Below are 20,317 nucleotides of genomic sequence, written 5' to 3'. Positions count from 1 at the left end.
AACCTGTTTGCTCCTTTCCCAGGCACCACACTTCCTGGTGAAATATTTCCTCTCTTCTTTGCCTGTCCTGATCATCTTTAGTTTAAAGATCTAGCTCAAACTCTCACTATTCAATAAGTATTGATACATTTCCCAGCAAGTCTTGCCCACTGGACTCTGCCTGCCTACGCTTGTCATGTTGCGTAACCTGCCCAACTTACTCAGACTCTTTCCTTAGCGAGTACATGCATATCTGCCTCAGATATCCTGTAGGTGACAGAGGTCAAGAACCCCACCTTCCCCTTCCTCAGTGCCTGCAGGTCAAGCTCCAATGATTCTTAAATGCGTCTAAAAGGGAGACACACTTTTGCTTACAGTATGCAATCAACTTGAACTCACTTTCCTATAAATGTATTTCACCATGACAGAGCCAAGGGTAAGACCTCAATTTAATATAATCCTCTACTCTAGTGAAAAAGTGGAAGTCACTCAGATTTAAGGACTAGCTATTGTCTTTCCAACAGGGACATAAAGTAATCTCCCCAGATTACCAAGTAACTGTCTGTATTAAGATACTAATTTTATAATATTTTCAACAAAAATATTAAGGAAGGTTTGAGTAGCAACCAGTTTGAATCCACTGATTACCTGGCAGGTAGAGGTAAATGCTAAAGCCGTTATTAGTGGGACTGTGCTGAGCAGTACTCAGGCTGCCTCGCAGGTCCCCAGGAAAGGAATTAACTTCATGAATTCAGACCTTACTAATTAGGAAGTTGTGATCATTTGAAAGGATTGAGGTCTAATAAGCAAAGCAAATACCGTGAACAAACCAGTTTTAAAGAAATCATTTCTAGCCCTGGCCAGCCTGGCTCAGTTGGTTGTGGCGTCAACAGGTACGCCTGAAGGTTACGAGTTTGATTCTCCGGCGCGGCCCAGGCCTGGATTGCAGGCGCGGTCAGGAGGGAAACCCATCCATGTTTCTTGCATCAATGTTGCTCTCCTTCTCTCTCCCCCACTCCCTTCCCACTCTAAAATAATTTTTTAAAGAAATAATTTCTATATAGTTTATTTGTTAATCATAAACCCAGTTTCTTTTTTCCACTAGTTATCATTGTCATCTGGTCCAGCAGTTCTCAGACTCTCTAGCCTGCATTAGCATCACCTGCACCCGAACACCACCACGTCTGGTTCAGTGAGTCCAAGGTGGGCCCGAGAATTTCAACTGCCTCAAGTACCCAGGTGGTGTTGATGCTGTTAGTGGGGCCCATTTTTGAAAACTGCTGATCTAGTCAACATTTGCCATCGTTTGAATTACCTTAATATGCTCTATAATTCAAGCTGAACTTACTTTTATCTGACTGTATAACATTTGGAGAATATCATTCTGGTGGAAAAGTGGGTGGGTCACAATTTCAAGTGGTAGCACTGACATGGCAGGTTCCTCGCTGAGCAGAACACTGGGCATTTCTCAAAGGGCTGAGTCAGCGCCACACAAAGGTCCTTCCCCACCCCCCGCCCTGCACTGTGTGAGCCCAGAAACATGAGAATAAGTCCTCCAAAGTCCAACCGCCACCCTCACCAATTTAGGCGTGCGTTTACGGAAACAGGTGCAATAGAAGAAAAATATTAAGATTATGGGCTCTGGAGTGAGATAAAACTAAGTTCAGATCCAAGGTGTATGACCTGGGATAAGTGATTTAAATTCCCTAAAGAGCAGTTACCTCATGAAGTGGACACCGCGGTGGCCGGCGGCGATCCCCGTTCAGGGAAGGACTTCGGGCCCTGCCTCTGGGGGTGGTACTGGCAGCGGGCCTTCGTCTCTCCACCCCTTCCCGAGGGCCGCGCTGCAGAGGATCACCTGGCCTGAGACGCCCCTTCCCGGAGCAGCCCTGACCAACAGCGGCCTGCTGCGGGACTGCCGAAGCCCCACTGCCTTGGCCCAGCCTGGGAGGACTCTGAAGGGCGCCTCTCCCGTCAGAGTGTCCGTGGGAGGGAGTGTCCTGAGATCTGCATTACTGCGCGGAGTCCGCCTCTGCTCATACCTGCTTCTGGCGCCTGCCTTCCACACCTGTCGATCCCAAAGGCAGTCCCTGATAAACATTAAGCACATTAACTCCATTTCAGACTACTTCCTCAGGAATCAAACTTGTGACGCATTTAAAACAAACAAACAAGCAGAAAGGTGGATGAAAACTCTGAGAGGCAGGAATTGTATGAATTTGTTCATTCAACACTTACTGGGCCAGACTCTGTTCTAGATGCTGAGAATACAACAGTGAACGCAGGTGGCTGTGTTGAAGAAAGGGATTGTGAAACGCTTTGAAATCAACCTCTTTAACCCTCTTTTAGCTACAGTATCAATTACTCGCTATAAAAAGAGAGTAGTTATTTCTTCCACCCCGCATCACTCCCCCACCTGCCTAGGTTTTTTTCATTGTCTAAGATTATAATATTCCTGTTCTGTTCAAAAACCATAAAATCCATGATTGTCAAGTCTAAACAGGCCTCAGCCTCTTTGAGCCTTAATTCTCACATGGATTTCTCTCCTTACCTTTTACTACACCAGGTTGAAGGAAATTGCGAGGCTGAATTCCTATTTGCCTGGACACCTCATTCAGCCATTTCTGATTCTGAACTTATCCACTGTGGTAAAGTCTCTCTAACACTCCAAAGCCACCTGCCTGCCCAGGCATATCACTCAGGCATATGCATTTAATGGGGTTTTGTGGCTCTATGCGCTAACCAGGAAGAGACACAAGTTTTGTTGGTTTTCCAATCCCACAAACGCAGGGCGATTTGCTGTGGCCACTCAGGGCTCAGCACACGGAAGAGTGACCTACAGAGTCCCTGCCTCAGAGTCTCATGGGGGTATTAGCTCTCGCGGCTTCCCTCTTACCCTCCCAGCATAGGGAATCCATTTCTACTCTAGACAGCCCAGCTCTTACCTCCCAAGATATTTTACCCTAAAGGCTAGATTTTTGACACTCTAAATCCCCAAAGAAACCCCTCTTCTCTCTGGTATTTGCTGAAACATCCCTTTTCTGAGTTACATAACCGAAGGCCTGATTACTGCAATGCAAAAAATGAGCCAAAGAGGCGACTAATCCTCCAGGGAGTGGGCAGGCCCTGGCTTATACTTTTCGAATTATTTCACCATTATGCCTTCCCCTCCTCTCTGCTTGATTACGGCCCCTGTAGACAGCCTTCCTGAGAGAGGCCCTTGCTTCTTCAATGTATAAAACAGGTACTTCTGGACTCTCTCCTGCCATTTTTTGAAATCTTGTCTCCGCGTGGCCTCAGAAGGAAGGTAAATCTACGTATTCTGCTGTGCCGTCTCTCCCCCTCACTCCCTCGGCTCCTTTTTTTGTCCCTCCATCTACCTCAAAAACTTGTCCTATTTTAAATTGCACTGTACTTTGTATGTCATAGTTCCTGGAACATGTTTCTTACTGTCTTAAATGTGTGAATAAGAGGCTTCATATTTCTGCACTTCCAAATTACATTGTATTTTACTTCTGTTTAGTTCTCAAGTGACTTTCCTCTGTAAGCATCCAGGATGCATAACATAAATACAAAAAGATAGACGTTATGAACCAGATTAGAAGACATGGAGAAGAGGACAAAAACTTGGAACACTCATGTGATAGGAGCTAAAGAGTTACAGACTAGAGAACGTGGGAAAGGGGGAATATTCAAAGAGATAGTAGCGAAGAGATATCCAGTATTAAAGATATTACTTTTTATTTTCAAATGCAGTGTTAATTATTATGATTTCACTCGTATGTGGAATCTGACGAACAAACTGAACTAACAAGCAAAACAGAGGCAGAGTCATAGAGAGCAGGCTGACCGCTCTGGGCGTGGGGGCGGGGCAAAAAAGGAAGAGGATTCATGGACATGAACAACAGTGTGGATTGCAGGGGGGAGGGGGCGGGGGGGTGGAAGAGGGTGTACGAGGGATAAATGGTAACGGGAAAAATACAATAAAAATAAACTATTAAAATATATATAATATACTCTTCAGTGACAAAAATTTTGCATGTTTATTTGTTTACCCGTTTATAAAACTATATATACGATATAGGAAGAGTCCATTATGTGATAAATAGAGTGGAAATGGCCTTTGTAAAAGCTGATAAAATTAATTATATTCAATCCCCCAAGAACAGACAACTTCAAAGACATGTATAAAGAGTTTAATCAACAAGTTGAAAAATTAGACATGATAATCTTCAAGCTTCTCAAGTTTTTTCACAAACAATGGGCACACAACTTAAAAGTAAATTTTACCATCACTAAATTGTACAGTGAATTTTCAGAAACTAAATGGCCATGCACTCTGTTGACTTCATCAACAACAATCATTATTAGAAAATCATCAGAATTTCCTATAAATATCCACACAGAGAGTAAGTAACTTCCCCTGTCTCCGCTCCATCGCTGTTCCCTGTATTTGTTATACATCATGGGCAGACACTCAATTGTTGATAATAAACTATACTTTCTGGGGTTTTCATAAACAGAACAGTATTATGAAATCTTCCTATTCATATACTTAATATTTCCTTCATTTTAATGTGTGTTAATTCTGGAAATCATGTTGGGAAACAAATTCTGTTGTTTTCACAATTATTCACAATTCTATTATCCTTAATATTTTTTAAAGATTTTATTTATTTATTTTTAGAGAGAGAGGAAGGGAGGGAGAGAAACATCAACGTGTGGTTGCTTATTGCACACCCTCTTACTAAGACCTGGCCCGCCACCCAGACATGTGCCCTGACTGGGAATCAAACCAGCAACCCTTTGGTTCGCAGGTCAGCACTCAATCCACTGAGCCACACCAGCCAGGGCCTATTACCCTTAATATTTTCAAAATGCTGTGAAAATACGAGTTATTATTCCACATCTTAATATTCCATGTGCTAATGATATTTACTCTTTACCTGTAGATGAGAAAGATCAGCTAGAAGACTCCTGGCAATTTCCCTAAAGGAACATATCCAGGGTGTGCGAGTTTAGGAAAATCAAGATTACAATTCTATTTTGCCCCAAAAGGCAGACAATGGGGACATCTGTAATAGTGCAAACAATAAAAATAAAGTTAAAATAAAGATTGCAACCTTAACCTCCAGGACAGGACTTCTCAGACTCAGCACTACTACGTCTGGGGCAAGAACATTTTTGTTGCAGAGGTGCACATCATAGGAGATTGAGCACCATCCCCGAGCACCATTCTATCCACCAGATGCCAGTAGCACCTCCTTATCAGCTATGAACAACCAAAAATGTACCCAAATATTTCCAAATGTCTCCTGAGGTGTGAAATTTCCACATTGAGAACCACTGGTGTAGAGAGAACATGACTGCATGAGTGCATAAATGGATGAATACAATTTACACTTTTTTATATCCTACATATAACATTTTATTTCTCTATGGAGTAAATACGACCGGTCTATACAACCTTCTTTAAAGTTTGCATTCTCTATTAGATTAATCCTGCTGGCTGCTAACTATATTTTAACACTTCTATGACACATATTTTTCGGAGAAGAAGCAATTTCATCATCACATTGCAAATTATCAACAGCCCAGTATTTTTAACTACCAAATGAGCTTTGTTTCAAATTTTGATTTCCAATCATATTGAAATTCAAAGTAACACTATTTGAGTTAATAAAGTGCTATGTGATCATCTGTACTCATATTATTTCTGTGAGGCAGATGTTTAGTATTATGTTCCATCATTAGAGGAGATAAAGAATAAATTCAAGGTCATACAATGTGTCAGTGAAAAAATAAAAATAGACAACTTGTGTGGGCTTTTCTCTCCCATTAGGGTTGTTGTGATAAAAAATAAAGAACAGTAGATTATTTCTTTGATTTTTCCCAAAGATTTAGATAAAATAAATAATTTTTAATAATAACATAACTGATTTCTTAAGAATTATATCTAACACTCATATATTTACAAATGTAAAAGATCAACAGTTCCTAATATCACAAAGGTATACACTGTGATAAAAGAAAGTGGACAATAATGGAAGTGCCTTATCTCTCAGTAAGAATGCATTGCAAAACCCCTTGGCAGTCAGAGAAGAGAAAAAAATATTTAAATAACCTGATTTTGATTGCCAAAATTGAAGAATTCTACACACATGTGCATTTAGAATTATCAAATAAATAACAATTGTTCAAATCACACTCACATAAAATAAAAAAGATGTCTTTCTATTCATTAACATGTATAGATTTACAAAATTCAATATAGGCTTACAAGTACATTGATTTAAAAATAACATCTATATACATATAAAATATATGAATACATAGTTATTTAAGTGATATAAATCCACCAGTTTTAGATAAATGCTACGTCCTATTTTTTTTTTTTACTTCTTAATGTTTTCAATTCACAACAGTAAATGAGTATGCTTAGCTAAATATCAGGAAAAAAGCAAAAATATATATAATTATAAAATAGTTTAATGTACTTAAAATTTCTGAAATTATTTTAAAACACTGCAAAGCTAAAAGAAACTCTAAGCAATATCTAATGTGGGCACTGTAGGGAAAATGTTATTGATGAAAGCCTCAATATCTACCAAACTCTTAGCTAGAAATGTAGCAAAATAAACAATAAATTTCAAGACTCCTACTTGAAATGTTAAAACATGGAACAAAGCATACATTTAGTAATTCCAGAACATTAAAGAAAAGTAGTGTTTGCCGATGTAATTGAGCTCTTTAACTGGGAAAATATACTAAAATTCAGGATTTCTAAGCATACGTATCATTAAATTTAATTGATTGCAAAGTAGTTCCAAAATTCAACTTAATAGCATTCAATGTCATCATCAAGGGAAACTCCAGGGAGCTTAACCATTTTTAGTCATGTGAATGTCCTTGGGTCACCAAATCCACAGGTACCTATACTGAAGGCACTTCAGTCAGTATCAGGCTCATGGGTGTTTATAATTTATATGTTGGGGCTTAGTGAACCAGGATGTGGGTTAGCATGATTTCCATGAGGTGTTTCAAGACAATAGGGTAAACAGGAAATTAGGAAGGCAATCAAACATAAAGTGCACAATAAAACCAAAGTTGATGGGTAAGAAACTAGGTATGCGGATAAGACCCAGAGGCTAGGAAAGGCAGCGCAAGCAGCCAGTGGCCAAGAACTCTTGCCAACAGGCAAAAACACAGAAGCATAGCACCAAGAAGACCTTGTTCCTTGGATCCATATTCTGTACCAAACAGCATGCTTCTTGATTACCACCTTCCTGAACCAGAATTGGTTCCAAGGCTAACATGTGCCCTGGGCTGGTAGGGGTCAATGAGAAGCAAAGATACACAGAATACAGACCTGCCACCTCATTGCTCCCTAAGAATAGAGTATGTGGTAAGAGGGAGAAAAGCTCATTTCAGTATTTGTTATGATTTTGGCAAACCTCCAAAACTTATTTGCTAGCTCCAAAAGTGTGGGACATATTTTTAACAATGTCTGATGTAAGAATATGCTTTTGACCACCAAGTCTGTGTACATATGCATGTGTTGGCCTTTTGGCACATAGGGAGTCATCACTTTCACAACTATAGCTTCATGGAAATAAGGAAGTGAGAGACAGAAATGCTGGTGCAGATACTGTGAACTCCAGAGTACCATCCTTAATGAGTGTAGTAAGTGAGGAAAATCAGAACTTTGCTTTAACAAAATTTTGTCCCCCAAAGGTTTCCCCCAACATATTCATGATAGACCAAAAAAAAAAAAAAAAAAAAAAAAAAAATTCTAAACCTGGTTGAATTATCTTAGAAAACATAGAAAACTAGGACACTTTGTAGGATCATCTAGTACCACAGCTGCTTCACATATGAGTCCCATTGATCTTGCCACCTTGATCTGTGAGGTTCAATTCAATGTGGTTGAAAGCAGGATTATCAGTTCCACCATCTTCTACTGGATGAGATTTATAGCTTAAAACATGCTCCTTCTAAAAGAAAATGTTAACATGGTCATTACAAAAAAAACTGTTCATCCATTTAATTCTAAATAGTTACTATCAGTTTTCTTTTTTTAAGTCAGCTTTGTAGTCTACAGAGAGAGAGAGAGAACAAAAACAGATCATGAAATTAGGCAAAGACCTTCCTTGTCCCTCAGAGTTCAAAGGAGTGTGAAGACCCACCAGTCATCTATCCAGGTGATAAAAGCAGTCATACTAATTTGAGGAAAAAAGAAAGCCAACTTACTTTCTTAAAAATATCAAAATTGGATAAAATGTCCTCTTTAGTTAATAGGAATCTGCGGTCTAAGTTTTGTTTTCTTCCTCCTGAAAAACATATACATTAATTACATTATTAAAAGAATACCTATAACTTACCCAATGACGGCCCATTATACATGCATTTCACCTGGGCACATTCAACTCTACACACATAAAACAAAAAGAGAAGGAAATTTTTAAATGGTGCTGGAGACTTAGCCCACTGCCGCCCTTGCCTCAGTCCGCCCCTTTCTGCAAGGCTCTCACACTGATCAGTGCGCATCCAGTGCTTCAAGGTAAATGCAAGCCAACGGCCTCATCTGGCCCTCAACTAGAGAATGAGTCATCTGGCTCACTACTGGTAGGAAAACTGGTTTAAAAGCACCCTTCATGATCTACCACTAAAATATCAAACCGTCTACCTCGCTTCAGATGGTAGAGTTGCCTTTCCCCTATTTGGTGGCTATGTGTGTGAAGAAACGCCGGAAATTATGAACTGTTGAATACATTATTTAAATAAAAACCAATACGACGATTGGTATTTGATCCAATGCCTCTTCCCAAAGGTCTTGCTTTGGTTTGTTATTTTATTTGTGGATCAAAAAGGATGCTTTTAAAACTGTGTATCTCAAAGAGTGGTTCTCAAACTACCTCTGCACAAAGCACCTAGGAGAAATACTTAAAATGCTGATTCCTGGGCTCCAACCTGGAACAACCCAATTAGAACCTCTGGGGGGGGCACTGAATTCTGACTTTCACCAAGTTTTTGAAATGATCATTATGCCCTCGGATATTTAAGAAGCACCACTTCAGTAAAAATACTAGACTTTTAATTATGGGAACCTCTGCTGTTCTCAAGAGATCAGCTTTAGGTGAACGCACTCAACATCATTGCCTCTCTCTGCTGCAGACTCTACCAGGAGCCAGAGAGGCAGCGGTGCATAAAACCATCCCAGCACTCACAGTTCACGTCTGTTCAGGGAACTGTTTACCCCACTTAACTGGTGCACAGTGCATGGTGCGGTGAGGCTGAAACACCCACCAAGACTGTTTGGCATGTTCTGACAGATTCCTAGTATCCTATAGTAGATTTTAAATATAATTCCCAAGGAGCATCAGAATTTTATGTTTCTAGATTTTTTCCAAGGCGCTCGCTGCTGCTGTAGAGTAGGAATGTCATTTATGACATTTATAAAGTTGAAGTGTTTTTAACCAAACTGGATACCTGTTCACCTGGAGAGAGCATTACTTTTTAAAACAAAATACGTAGTTGTGCATGGTTTTCAGAGTCAAAGAGTTTAAGGGGAAAAAAAGGATTTCTCTAATACTCCATTCTTCAAGGAAAAAAATGAGTTAAATAAGGACCAAAAGTCTGATAGTACAGTAGGATTAGTTAGCTGTATTCCAGATCTAAACAACTGGGTTACTGGTGAGAAGTTTAAAGTCTGTCTTAATATACAGAATGGGGCAAAAATAGGTTCACAGTTGCGAGTATGCAAAACAGAGTTTATTCTTGTATTATTATTTAATACAAGAATATGGAACATATGAATTATAAACCTTCTTTTGTCCCACTCTGTATATTAAAAAAGACAAGAGAACAAGCTTACTGGGCTGGTAATTTTATTTATGAGAAAAAGCCCAGTCTTTTTTGAAAAGAAAGAGAATCATTTAAAACAACTGTTTGAGGAATAACAAATAACTACAAACTTTATTATAAATGAGTAATAATTATACATTGTAATATATATTATAATTAATATAATTATAGGTATAATTTATATTATTTTCACCAGTAATTATGCATGTGATTTATTCATTATAAACACAAGTGTCAGAAGTTTGGAAAATACTACTCTTCAGATTGCAAAAAACAATGACTGACAGAAGATTCCTTCAAGTGTCACAGTGCTGGTAGCTTTGTAGCACAAAGCAAAGATATCCCACATACTTGGACAAAGTGTAGGATGTCTGACTAGTTGTTAGGCACCTGATAAAGAGGGCAGCGGGCTGCCTCCCCCTAGTTCGGCTGCTATGGATGTACACGTGTGCGGGAATGTCGGACATCAGAGGGCCGGCACCTTTCACCGACCCACACTGCTCCCCTGGTCCGGGCCACTGCAGACCGCTCACCTGATTCCTGCAATAGCCTCCTACCTGCCCTCCTTCCCTTACAGACTATTCTCAAGGCTGGATCAGAGTGCTCCTTTGAGAATTATTGGAAAAGCAATTGAAGAAAATATCCCATGTAGTAGACCTAATAGGCACAGAAATGGAAAATAGGAGAGAAGAGATAAGAAAATTAGAAGAACTCTCAAAGACTCAAACATTTAATTTAATAGGAGTTTCCAGAAAGAGAAAGCGGGGAATTACAAAAGAAACAATATAAGGAAATGCCCTAGAACTGAAGATCATGAGTCTTCACACTGAAAGGACCCTACTGAAGGCCTTGGGCAGGGCAGTCACGGTGAAAGGGGCCACATGAAAGGGGTCAGCAGGTGGCACGACACTGGCATTCTCAACAGAAACATGGGAAGCTAGAAGGAAATTAAGACAGCCTCTCACACACAAGACACTTATTTTCAACCTAGGATTCTCTACTCAAACAATCAAGTAAAGGGAGAATCATAGACATTCTCTTGAGGTGTGCATCATTTCCAAACTCCCTTCTTGTTTCCATGGGCTCCATTCAATTTAGACCGTAAAGGAGAATTAGGAGGAGTTGGATGTAGATGGCAGGGAACCTAACACAGGAGAGAGACCAAGGGGCGTCACGGAGTGAGGACAAATTGAAGTCCCAGGATAACAGTTGTACAGCGATCCAAGGGAGCAGTGTATACTACGTGTATTATCCATTTGATTTTTTAAAGTTTATGAACATCTGAAAATAGCCCTCGCACACTATTTAATATAAAGCTTATAATCGTTATTCCCTACATGTGTGTACTCCTTTACAGTTTACAAAGGTCAGTACGGGACAATGGCACAGGGTTGTTGTAACAATATATGTAAAATCCCTAGCATTGTCGTAGGGATATACAATTTCTTTCCAGCATTTTATTTTTGTCTTAAAGCAGCTTGTGAGATAGGCAGGTCAATTATCATTGTTTTCATTTCACACACAAGATAGCTAAGGCTCAGAGTAGCTATATAGACTTCTCCAAGTTCACGCAGCTACTAAATGGCAGAATAAAGATTCAAATAAAGATGTGTCTTCTGCTTTTCAAATTTCCCATGAGTCAAATGGAATAAATAATTGAACTGGCTGTTAACAGGGCTATAGTGAAATAAGCATAAATAACTATAAAACGGATATAGTAAAAACGGATGTAGAGGTAAAAACAAAAACAAAAACAAAAACAATACTGGTGTTTCGATAGTTACCTGTTGATAAACTGATAAGCATTCCCACAAGTAATGTTACCAAAGTTCCAAGGGTGCTGAAGTACAGATATGATAACGAATACCAGTTATCCATCAGTGGAGTCCTGAGGGAGAGCAAAGCATAACTGTAAGATTTCAGGTAATGCTACTGGCAACTAAGAGTGTCAGTAGTCTTCACAGCAAAGTCTACATATAATATTTAATAATGATTTTAATGTCATAACCTGCTGTCCCAATTTTCTCTTATTGGATCAGGGATTAAAAGCATGACCGAACCGTGACTCTACACTATAGTACTAGCTGTCCATGTGTGTTCATCCCACTCTGAATGATGTTCCACACTGTTCTTGTCATGGGAAAGTCTATCATTACAAAGATAGGTAAAGTTCCTGCCCTCGTAAAGTTTATATTCTAGTGGGGAGAGAAATACAATAAACAAGTCAAGTAATCCATAAATATAATAACTTCCACTGATGGAAAGTGCTATAACAGAAGAGAAAACAGGTCACGTGACATTAATAGGTGGAAAGAAGAAACGACAATCTGACATGTGGTCAGAGAAAGCCTCTGTGAAGAAGTGACGCTTGAACTCAGAGCTGAGTAACAGAAAGTTCTGGAAGAATGCGTCTTAGCGAGGGGTAAACACCAGCGGACGGCAGCACAGTGAGAGTGTCTTAGGAACTTAAAAAATAAGAACCGAGTCTGGGTAACTGAAACTCAGTAGCTAGGCCACCAGAGGGTGTCTTACTGCCCTATGGATGATTTCCTAAGATGCCCTGTGGATTCAGGCCTTCATGCCCTTGCGTGTGCTGCTTCTCCATTCTGCAATGTACACTTCTTCCTTCTGTCCCTTCTCCCGGCCTCCTTCACCTGATTAACTCCTGCTTATGTAATATTCTCCTAAGAAGGTTTCCTTGACTCCACCCGGGAACGGTCAGGCTCTTTCTCCTCCTGGCTCCCGTGACAGCCCAGGGTATTGGGCTGCCTTATCTCAGCGCATTGTTCAATAGTTTATTTTTTTCTTACCCAACTTTCCTTCTGGTCATTTTCTGTGACAAGAATGACTTCCCAGACCTTCTCCCCCTAGCGCCAACCTCTGCATTCTTTGAGTGGCACTACCTCTGTGAGGTCTTCACGCTCATGTACGCTCCAGCTTTGTTTACGTTCATTCTTTTAACAATTACTTATCAACTATTTATTAGCTATTTACCAGTGCTAGTTATTATACTTATTGAGTTTACTGAGTTCATTGTTTTGTATATAATAACACACTGTCTCCAGCTAAATTATAATTTCCTGTAAGGCAGGAACCTCAGCGAATATGAGGGGAAGACTTTATCTATGGCTATTACATGAGGAGCCAGCCCAGGGCTGAGTACACAGTTCATACTTAGAACTTCTTGCTTATTCACTGAGTTATTTTATAAATAAGCTAACATATAAAAGTGATTATTATGGTACCAGGCACACAGTAAATCTCAGCCAATGTATTTGTTTTGGGAATTCAAATAACCGTTTTTTCTTAGGCTCTTGAAGTAAGGGAGATATTTACATAACCAGAACAAATGATGGCAAAATTGCGAAGTAAGTACATCCTGGACATCCTCCCACCTGCCCTTCCACTAATCTTTTCTCCCCTTCTGACTCTGTCTAATGACATGCCAACAGGGCCCTCATGAATGCTTTCCTGCCTGTCCAGACTGCTCCCTGCCTTTCCTCACCCCCCTCCCGACAACAGCCCACCTAGCCAAGTCTCTCTGAATTGGCCCCAGGTTCTGGAACTACCTTTAGAACCACCCATTAGGAGTTCCAGTCTTGAGCCCCCACTGACAGACATTCTCACAGCTGAATTCCCTGTGGGACAGAAATCACTAACACTGTCACATTACTTCTCTTGAGAGAGAGACATCGCCTGACCTTAGCAGGGGTGTCCAACCTTTTGGCTTCTCTGGGCCACACTGGAAGAAGAAGTGTTGGTTTGTGTGATTGCCACACATAATCATAAAAAAACCCTCAATGTTTTAAGTAAATTTACAATTTTGTATTGGGCCACATTCATAGCCTCCTCTTGAACAAGGAGGAGGTTGGGACCCCAGCCAGCGGTGCAGCTGAAAATTTGTGTATAACTTTTGTCTCCCCCAAAATTTAACTGCTCATAGCCTGCTGTTGACCAGAAGCCTTACCAACAACAGAAACAGTCAATGAACATATATTTTATATGTTATATGTATTATATACTGTATTCTTAGAATAAAATAAGCTGGAGAAAAGAAAATATTAACAAAGTCATAATGAAGAAAAATGTATTTATAGTACTTTATGTATTCATTGAAAAAAAAAATCTCTGTATAACTGAACCTACACAGTTCAGACTTGTCTTGTTCAAGGGTCAACTGCATACTCACTAAAGAAAACCTTGCTCTCATATCCACTATACAATAAAGCACTCATCTACCAACAGGTCAATATCATTTTATTAAATCAGCCAACATCTGTACCCAGAAGCTCAAAGGTGTATTGCATACTGAAAACTCCAGAAGGAAGGTCTCAGGTCCACTTGTTGCTAGTGCTCTAAGGATTTGGAGTCTTTAAAACTGAACAAATAGCAACTTCCAACATATTTGGATAACTGTAGCTTTTATTCAGTAAAAGCTATGTATTTCAAAAACTATATAAGCAATGTTTTTTTTCCATAATTGAGCTTTTCATTTTAAAAGTTTTTAAGATCACAAAGATAATTTTTTATTTGACTAGAGCTGATACTTCATAGCATTTACCCATAATGGAATTGTTGTTACTGTTGTTACTGTTGAAATCTTCTCCAGATCTGCAGGTAAAGCAGAAGTTTCTATAGAAACTAAGAAAATACGGCTTTTTCTTCTGCTATTTCTGAACAAACTATTATAGCAGAAAGCCACTGAGCTCTACTCATTTTGTAATTATGCAAAAGCCACAGCGTTGCGGGCAAGACAGAAAGAAACTAGGGTTCTCTACCTGTCACATATATTTTTAAAAATTATGACATTATAAAGCTTAATTCAGTACCTTTCAACATTGTTTACTTGAAGTACACTAGTAGAAAATGGCATTCCTGTCGTTGTCATCCAATTTGTCCCATTGTCTGTGCTATTCATACAGCCATAGGTTTCAAGAGGAAGTGGCATGGATCTCTCAGGAAGTGGAGGATAGAGTTGAGCTCCAATTCCAACCCAGAAAGAAGCAGCAAATCCAGTCAATAGACCAATAATTGCTCCCTGCAAAACAAGAGTATTTTAAAAAAAACCAAAAAACAACAGTTTGCTTTGAGATGGAAATTAACATTAGAATGTTAAGCTCAACACGGTCTATGCCAAATTTACCAGCTTCCTCCTAAAACTGTTCCCTCTCACAAGATCCTACCTCTTGTCAAAGGCGCCGTGGGCCCCTGATTCCTCAGCCCCGAGGACTCTGTAACCCCTTTCCCTTTCTTCAGCTCCCTATCTAGCCAGTCACCCGGTCCTGCCCATTTTTCTTTTCATATGTCTTATACTTCCATTTCTTCCGCTCTCTTTCCATGGCCAGCTTCTGCTCCGGCCCCCTTGTCTCTTCACACCCAAATCACTACAATAGTCCAGTCGTTGACTCCAGGCCAGCCCTATTTTTATTTAATCTGTGAACAAATGGCATGCCACGTGAGCCATTTGTTCACAGGAAGAAGACAGCATCCACAGAGTTCATTCCTATAGTTGACACCGTGCAGGCCTGGAACGGCACTGCAGGGTAATTGCCGGGGGGGGGGGGGGGGGAGGGAAGAGCGAGGATATTCACAAAAGACTGCAATGGTGCACATAACCAAGCCAGTATTTCCAGAGATAAATGGAGACGTCCTCTCTGAGGACATTGGCTTTCCCAGTCTGTGGAAGACTTGGGCCCCCTACTCTTGCTTTTTACCAGTCATCCAGGTGTTTTGCCAGCTCCGGAATGATTTAAGCCCTGCTTCCACATGCTGGGGACAAAAACAAACCTGGAGCTGGGAAGGCCCTTCCTCTGGGGTGGAATTTCCCTCCTTTCTTTAAGAATAATGATCAGAGGGGGCAGCCCGTACCTCAGGCTCCACATACAGAGGATGGGGGACAATATTTGAAGGAAGGGAAAAACATAAGCAAAATCACAATGGCAGAATGAGAAAGCTGCTGACCAGATCAGAGGATTTCTGTTACGGGCAAGGGCTGTGAGCTCTTTCGTTAAGCTGGGGGCCCTTGAAAGCAGAGTGAGCCTTCTTTATTTTTGAGGCCCCAACATTTACGGCAGCTTTAAATATCAGAAGTAGAAACTTTCTGGTCAACGTGGTGAAAACCTTATTGCTTCTCTGCTGTGCTCTGGATATTCACAAGTATCCTCAGCTCTACTCTCCTTAAATCTCTCATTTCTGAGCCTTCTCAATCTCCTTCTTTAATTGTTAATGGTTAATTTTCAAGACGAGCAAAACGACAAATGCATGAAAAATGTCGCCCTTTAATTATATTATGAATATTAGAAATTGCACTATATTGTTCTGGCCATTTACATTGAGCTTCAAAACTGCAGGGTCCCAGTGCACTGCGCTTCATTGTGCACCTCAGCGAAGTTGATATGAGTAATCTAAGTCGCCGAGACAAGTCCCTGCTGATGGATGTCATACGAACCACATCTTTACAATGAGGAAAAATTGCAAAGCCACTACTGCACTTTGGAAGGAAAGCTTTACACATATTCATTATTAACACTTACAGTTGAGTTGGCAAAGGGAACCAAAATGCCCAAAGAAAACAAGCCCAGAAGTGGTCCGCCGATCATGCCAATTATGCTGAGTGCTGCCTATAAAAATAAGATAAAGTCAGCAATTAGAAATCTCAAGCCCAGAATTAAAATGGTTCTAATTAATTTCATCAGGATGAGGATTTAAGGTATTCAGCCTCCTCCCAAAAAGCATGGCAGTCTTGTCATTGGCAAAGAGATCATCAGAGCTTAGAAACTTCTGCTTCCGCTTCTCAGTGTCAAGTGTCCACGTGCTCCTTCAGGTATCCTCACTAAGGGAATCGAAATGTAAGGGAGGTGGAGACGCAGGAGACAACAGGAGCACCCGTCGGAAACCCGAAGTCAGCAGTGACAACACTCCTCCCAGCCTTGTTCTCTCAGGCTTTGATAACCAATCACATCGCTCCCTTGTGCTTTCATAGTCTCAAGTCCTCCCCAAAACAAGCCTGTAGATAAGCACTGCTAAGTGACCACAGGTGGCAAAGAAACCCAACGCCATCCTTGTTTCCCTAAGTATGGAACTAGAGCGAAAACATGATTTTTAAAAAGACTGATCAAATCATGTAGAAAGAGATTTAAAATCTGATTGACTAATGGCAACCTTTGCTTTGAGGTATAGATGCCAAAATCATGGTAGTGAAGTTTACAATGTGAAGAACGGAGAAATGCAAATAGCTGAAACTGCCAAGAGATCTGCGTTCCCAATAATCAGATAGCTAGTTTTTGAGAGTGGATAGAACCACCAAAGAAGCATCAGGGACACATTAATTTGTCCACAGATAAAAAGCCTACCTTACGAACCAGGGAAGGAACTTGGAGATTGGTGAGAGGGAATGGGTTTGAGGAGGATGTAGACTGGAGATACGATCCTAGGGGGTCAGTTCACAACTTCCCTTGAAGCCATTCTCGAAAGGTTACATCCTATGTGATTCCATTTATATAAGAATGTTATATAGCAGTCTTGATGTGGCAAATGATAGAAATGGGAAATAAATTAGTGGTTGCAGGGGTTAAGGAGGAAGTAGGGGCAGGAAGGAAGTCGGGGTGGCTACAAAAGGGCAATAGGAGGGACCCTTGTGGTGATGGAAATGTTCCATCTCTTGGCTGTATCAATGTCAATATCCTGCTTGTGATGTTGTACTGCTGTTTTGCAAGATGTCACCATAACATTGGAAGGAAGCAGGTAAAGCATGTATATGAGATCTATTACTTTCTACAATTGCATGTAAATCTACAATTACCTCAAAAAGAAAAGCTTCATTTAAAAGTTTGTTTTTTTTTTACAAATAATTTAGTCATCTCTGTTCCTCTATATGGTAAATACATAAAAACAGAAGTCTAGAAGAACAGTCACATCAATTTTAAAAATAAAAGCAACTATGACTCAAAGCTTTGAGGGTCAGCTCTTACCTGCAACAAAGCCCCCATTAGTGAAGCCAAGGCAGCCATTCCAATACACAGCACTCCAAACAGCACACCTAGGTGGATGACATAAAAGCCAGGGTAAAGCCCAGACCCAGGGGATTAGACTTCTCAATAGAATGAGCTGGCACACCTTTGACTCACAGCCATATGACTCTGGTGAAGAATGGCTACCTTCATCAGAGCCAGCTGGAAAAGGAAAAGGGTGTTTTCCTACAGAATCAGCAGCGTGTGAAGGAAAGAATATCCTGATATTGTGTCCAGGGATTAATGACAACGTTAGGTTATATAAGTAAGGAATCCCTAGGATTAAGTATAGGAATTTTAAAGCTAAGAACGGTTGTGTTATTAATCTAATCACTTGTCGACATTTTTTTTTTTAATATAAATGAAGGTTCCAGTCCCTGTTTTCAGTTTGCCAAAAATAGGACACTGTTCAACACTGCTCTGTACAATGTGGTAGGGGAGGGGAGTAATATACATTGGAAATTAGAGTCTTCTGACTTTAAGGGTTCATTTCCTCTGGGAAGTGGCAATCCACACAGAGGGGTGGTATAGGACCTTAGGCCCTCTCATAACCTCCACCAACAAGCCCAAGCCTTTCCTGTTAAGCTAGCAAACAAAGGCAATTTCAAGACAAATATATTTTCCCTTCTGCTAAAATTTCTCCAAAAACTTGTTGATAGAAATTCTGCAGCCACCACTGCTGGTCAGATTATGGGGTTTTTTGACTTTCAGTATTTTCCAGATTTTCTCCAAGTATGTACTTTACTATCTAAATTATAGGAAAACCTATTTAAAAAAAATAAACTTTAAAGACTTCCATTCAGCAAAGATCACCTGAAGTCAATCAATATAACTACCCACATATACAACTCAAAATACAGAATGATAAATAAGAAATTTGCTCATCATAGAACTGGTGCATTCCTTGTGTTATGTTGCTCCTATCTTACTTGCACTGACCCTCACACCTTTGTTGAGTATATTGGGTAAGTAATTTTATTGCAGCTAAATGGAAAAACTTACATTATTTTTTAATTTTTTTTGCAAAGAGCTCTTATTTCAATGTATTTTTATGTCTCTGATTCTAATATAAATAACATTAGCTTGAGTCTTCTCCATTTGATAGCTCATGAATGCCCACCATTATGGACTTTGGTATTCAAAGTTATTGAAAACAGTCAAATCATCTGCCATGTTTTTCTTAATGAAGTCCTTACTGTAAATACCTCGAGATTATAAGTCTCGTTATTAATCATCAGCAGTATCATTCTTTGACCACCAGTTAGTGCCTCTTATTTTGTATGCATTATCTCTAAACCTCACAGTATCCCTGTAAGGTGAATATTTTTCATATAAAGAGGCTCAAATGGGTTATTGGGTTTGCTCAAGACTAACAGTGAGTAAATTAATGAAGCAAGATGAGGTCTGTCTGGCTTCAAAAGCTTCTATTCATTCTGCTACACCTCTGAGCTTCCATAATCCCTTAAGGAGCCAGTCTAAATATTCTTCAGGAAGTATTGACTGTTCTGAAATTATGCTCCAGGATTAAAACTGAGTGCATAATAAAATGATGCGATACTACATAAATTTAGGGGACAATGTAGAATATAAATTAAGCTCTCGTTTCAGGTTATAGTCATGACAATTATATATAGAATTATGGCTCAAAACTGGGTATTATATACAATTTCTTTGACAGTTTGTTCCTGTTATTGTGCTAAGGTTAAAGATTCTTCTAAAAAAGTTGTCATTCATTCTAAAACAAGTACACCCAAGTGTCGGGAAACGCCCTGTCTGGTTTCAGGAACTGTAACCCAGCCCACAGGCCGGAGGGTCCCAAGGCTGGAAACACGCAGGGAGGCCTGGGAGAAAACAGGCCCCTGAGGAGACATGGCCTGTCCCCCCTGGCAGGGGCGCAGCTCCTGCCTCTGCTTTGCCGTGAGATGATCGGTGATCCACGACAGGTAAGTTATCTCATGCAGAGATGACAACCTAAGACAGATACCGACCGGGTATTGGCAGCAGACAAGAAACTGGGGGACGTGGAGAAGGGGTAAAAAGGCCCGCACCCCTCGGCTCAGCTTGGACATGGCCGGAGTCCTCATTCTATCTGAAACAAGTTTCCTTGTCTCTTGGCGGCTCCCTTCCCCAGCCTGGCTCAGGCTCGAAACTATACTGGAGTCAGTCCTAAACCAGATCTGGCAGTTCCGGGGAAATCAGGCCTGAAGGTAAATTCTTTACAGTGTGCTTTGTTTTCCCCTCGGAAGCTACAGCCAGCTCATGCTGGGAAGGAAATTGACATTATTCACAGACCTTAACCCTATACCCTTAGGCACTTTTATGTTTACTAAGCTCTTGTGTTTAGCTATCTCTCTGGTTTACTAGTCTCCTCTCAGACCCATGTAAACCCATGTAAACCCATGTAAATCGGTGTGTTCCTGCCATTTGTTTTCTTCAAAACATCACCCATTCTCTGTAAACATTAA

General features: G+C 40.2%; 1 protein-coding gene across 1 annotated transcript in view; it reads right to left on the bottom strand.

Annotated features, from left to right (window-relative positions):
• Positions 1 to 6,907: 6,907 nt before the first annotated feature.
• SLC5A8 (solute carrier family 5 member 8) overlaps positions 6,908 to 20,317 on the bottom strand; it is a 38,611-nt gene continuing 25,201 nt past the window's right edge. The window contains exons 10-15 of the mRNA XM_054574470.1: positions 17,814 to 17,881; positions 16,377 to 16,463; positions 14,673 to 14,881; positions 11,628 to 11,731; positions 8,230 to 8,309; positions 6,908 to 7,973 (exon numbers count right to left, since the gene is read on the bottom strand). Coding sequence (XP_054430445.1) covers positions 7,848 to 7,973; positions 8,230 to 8,309; positions 11,628 to 11,731; positions 14,673 to 14,881; positions 16,377 to 16,463; positions 17,814 to 17,881 — 674 coding nt within the window. The 3' untranslated portion in view covers positions 6,908 to 7,847. The remainder of the gene's footprint in view (positions 7,974 to 8,229; positions 8,310 to 11,627; positions 11,732 to 14,672; positions 14,882 to 16,376; positions 16,464 to 17,813; positions 17,882 to 20,317) is intronic.

Source organism: Pteronotus mesoamericanus, unplaced genomic scaffold (genome assembly GCF_021234165.1).
Source record: "Pteronotus mesoamericanus isolate MK-2021 breed Mesoamerican mustached bat unplaced genomic scaffold, CSHL_Meso_final contig_263, whole genome shotgun sequence".
NCBI classification, from domain to species: domain Eukaryota; kingdom Metazoa; phylum Chordata; class Mammalia; order Chiroptera; family Mormoopidae; genus Pteronotus; species Pteronotus mesoamericanus.
Note: the sequence above shows the minus strand (reverse complement) of the source record. Positions and strands in the feature narration are given on the sequence as shown.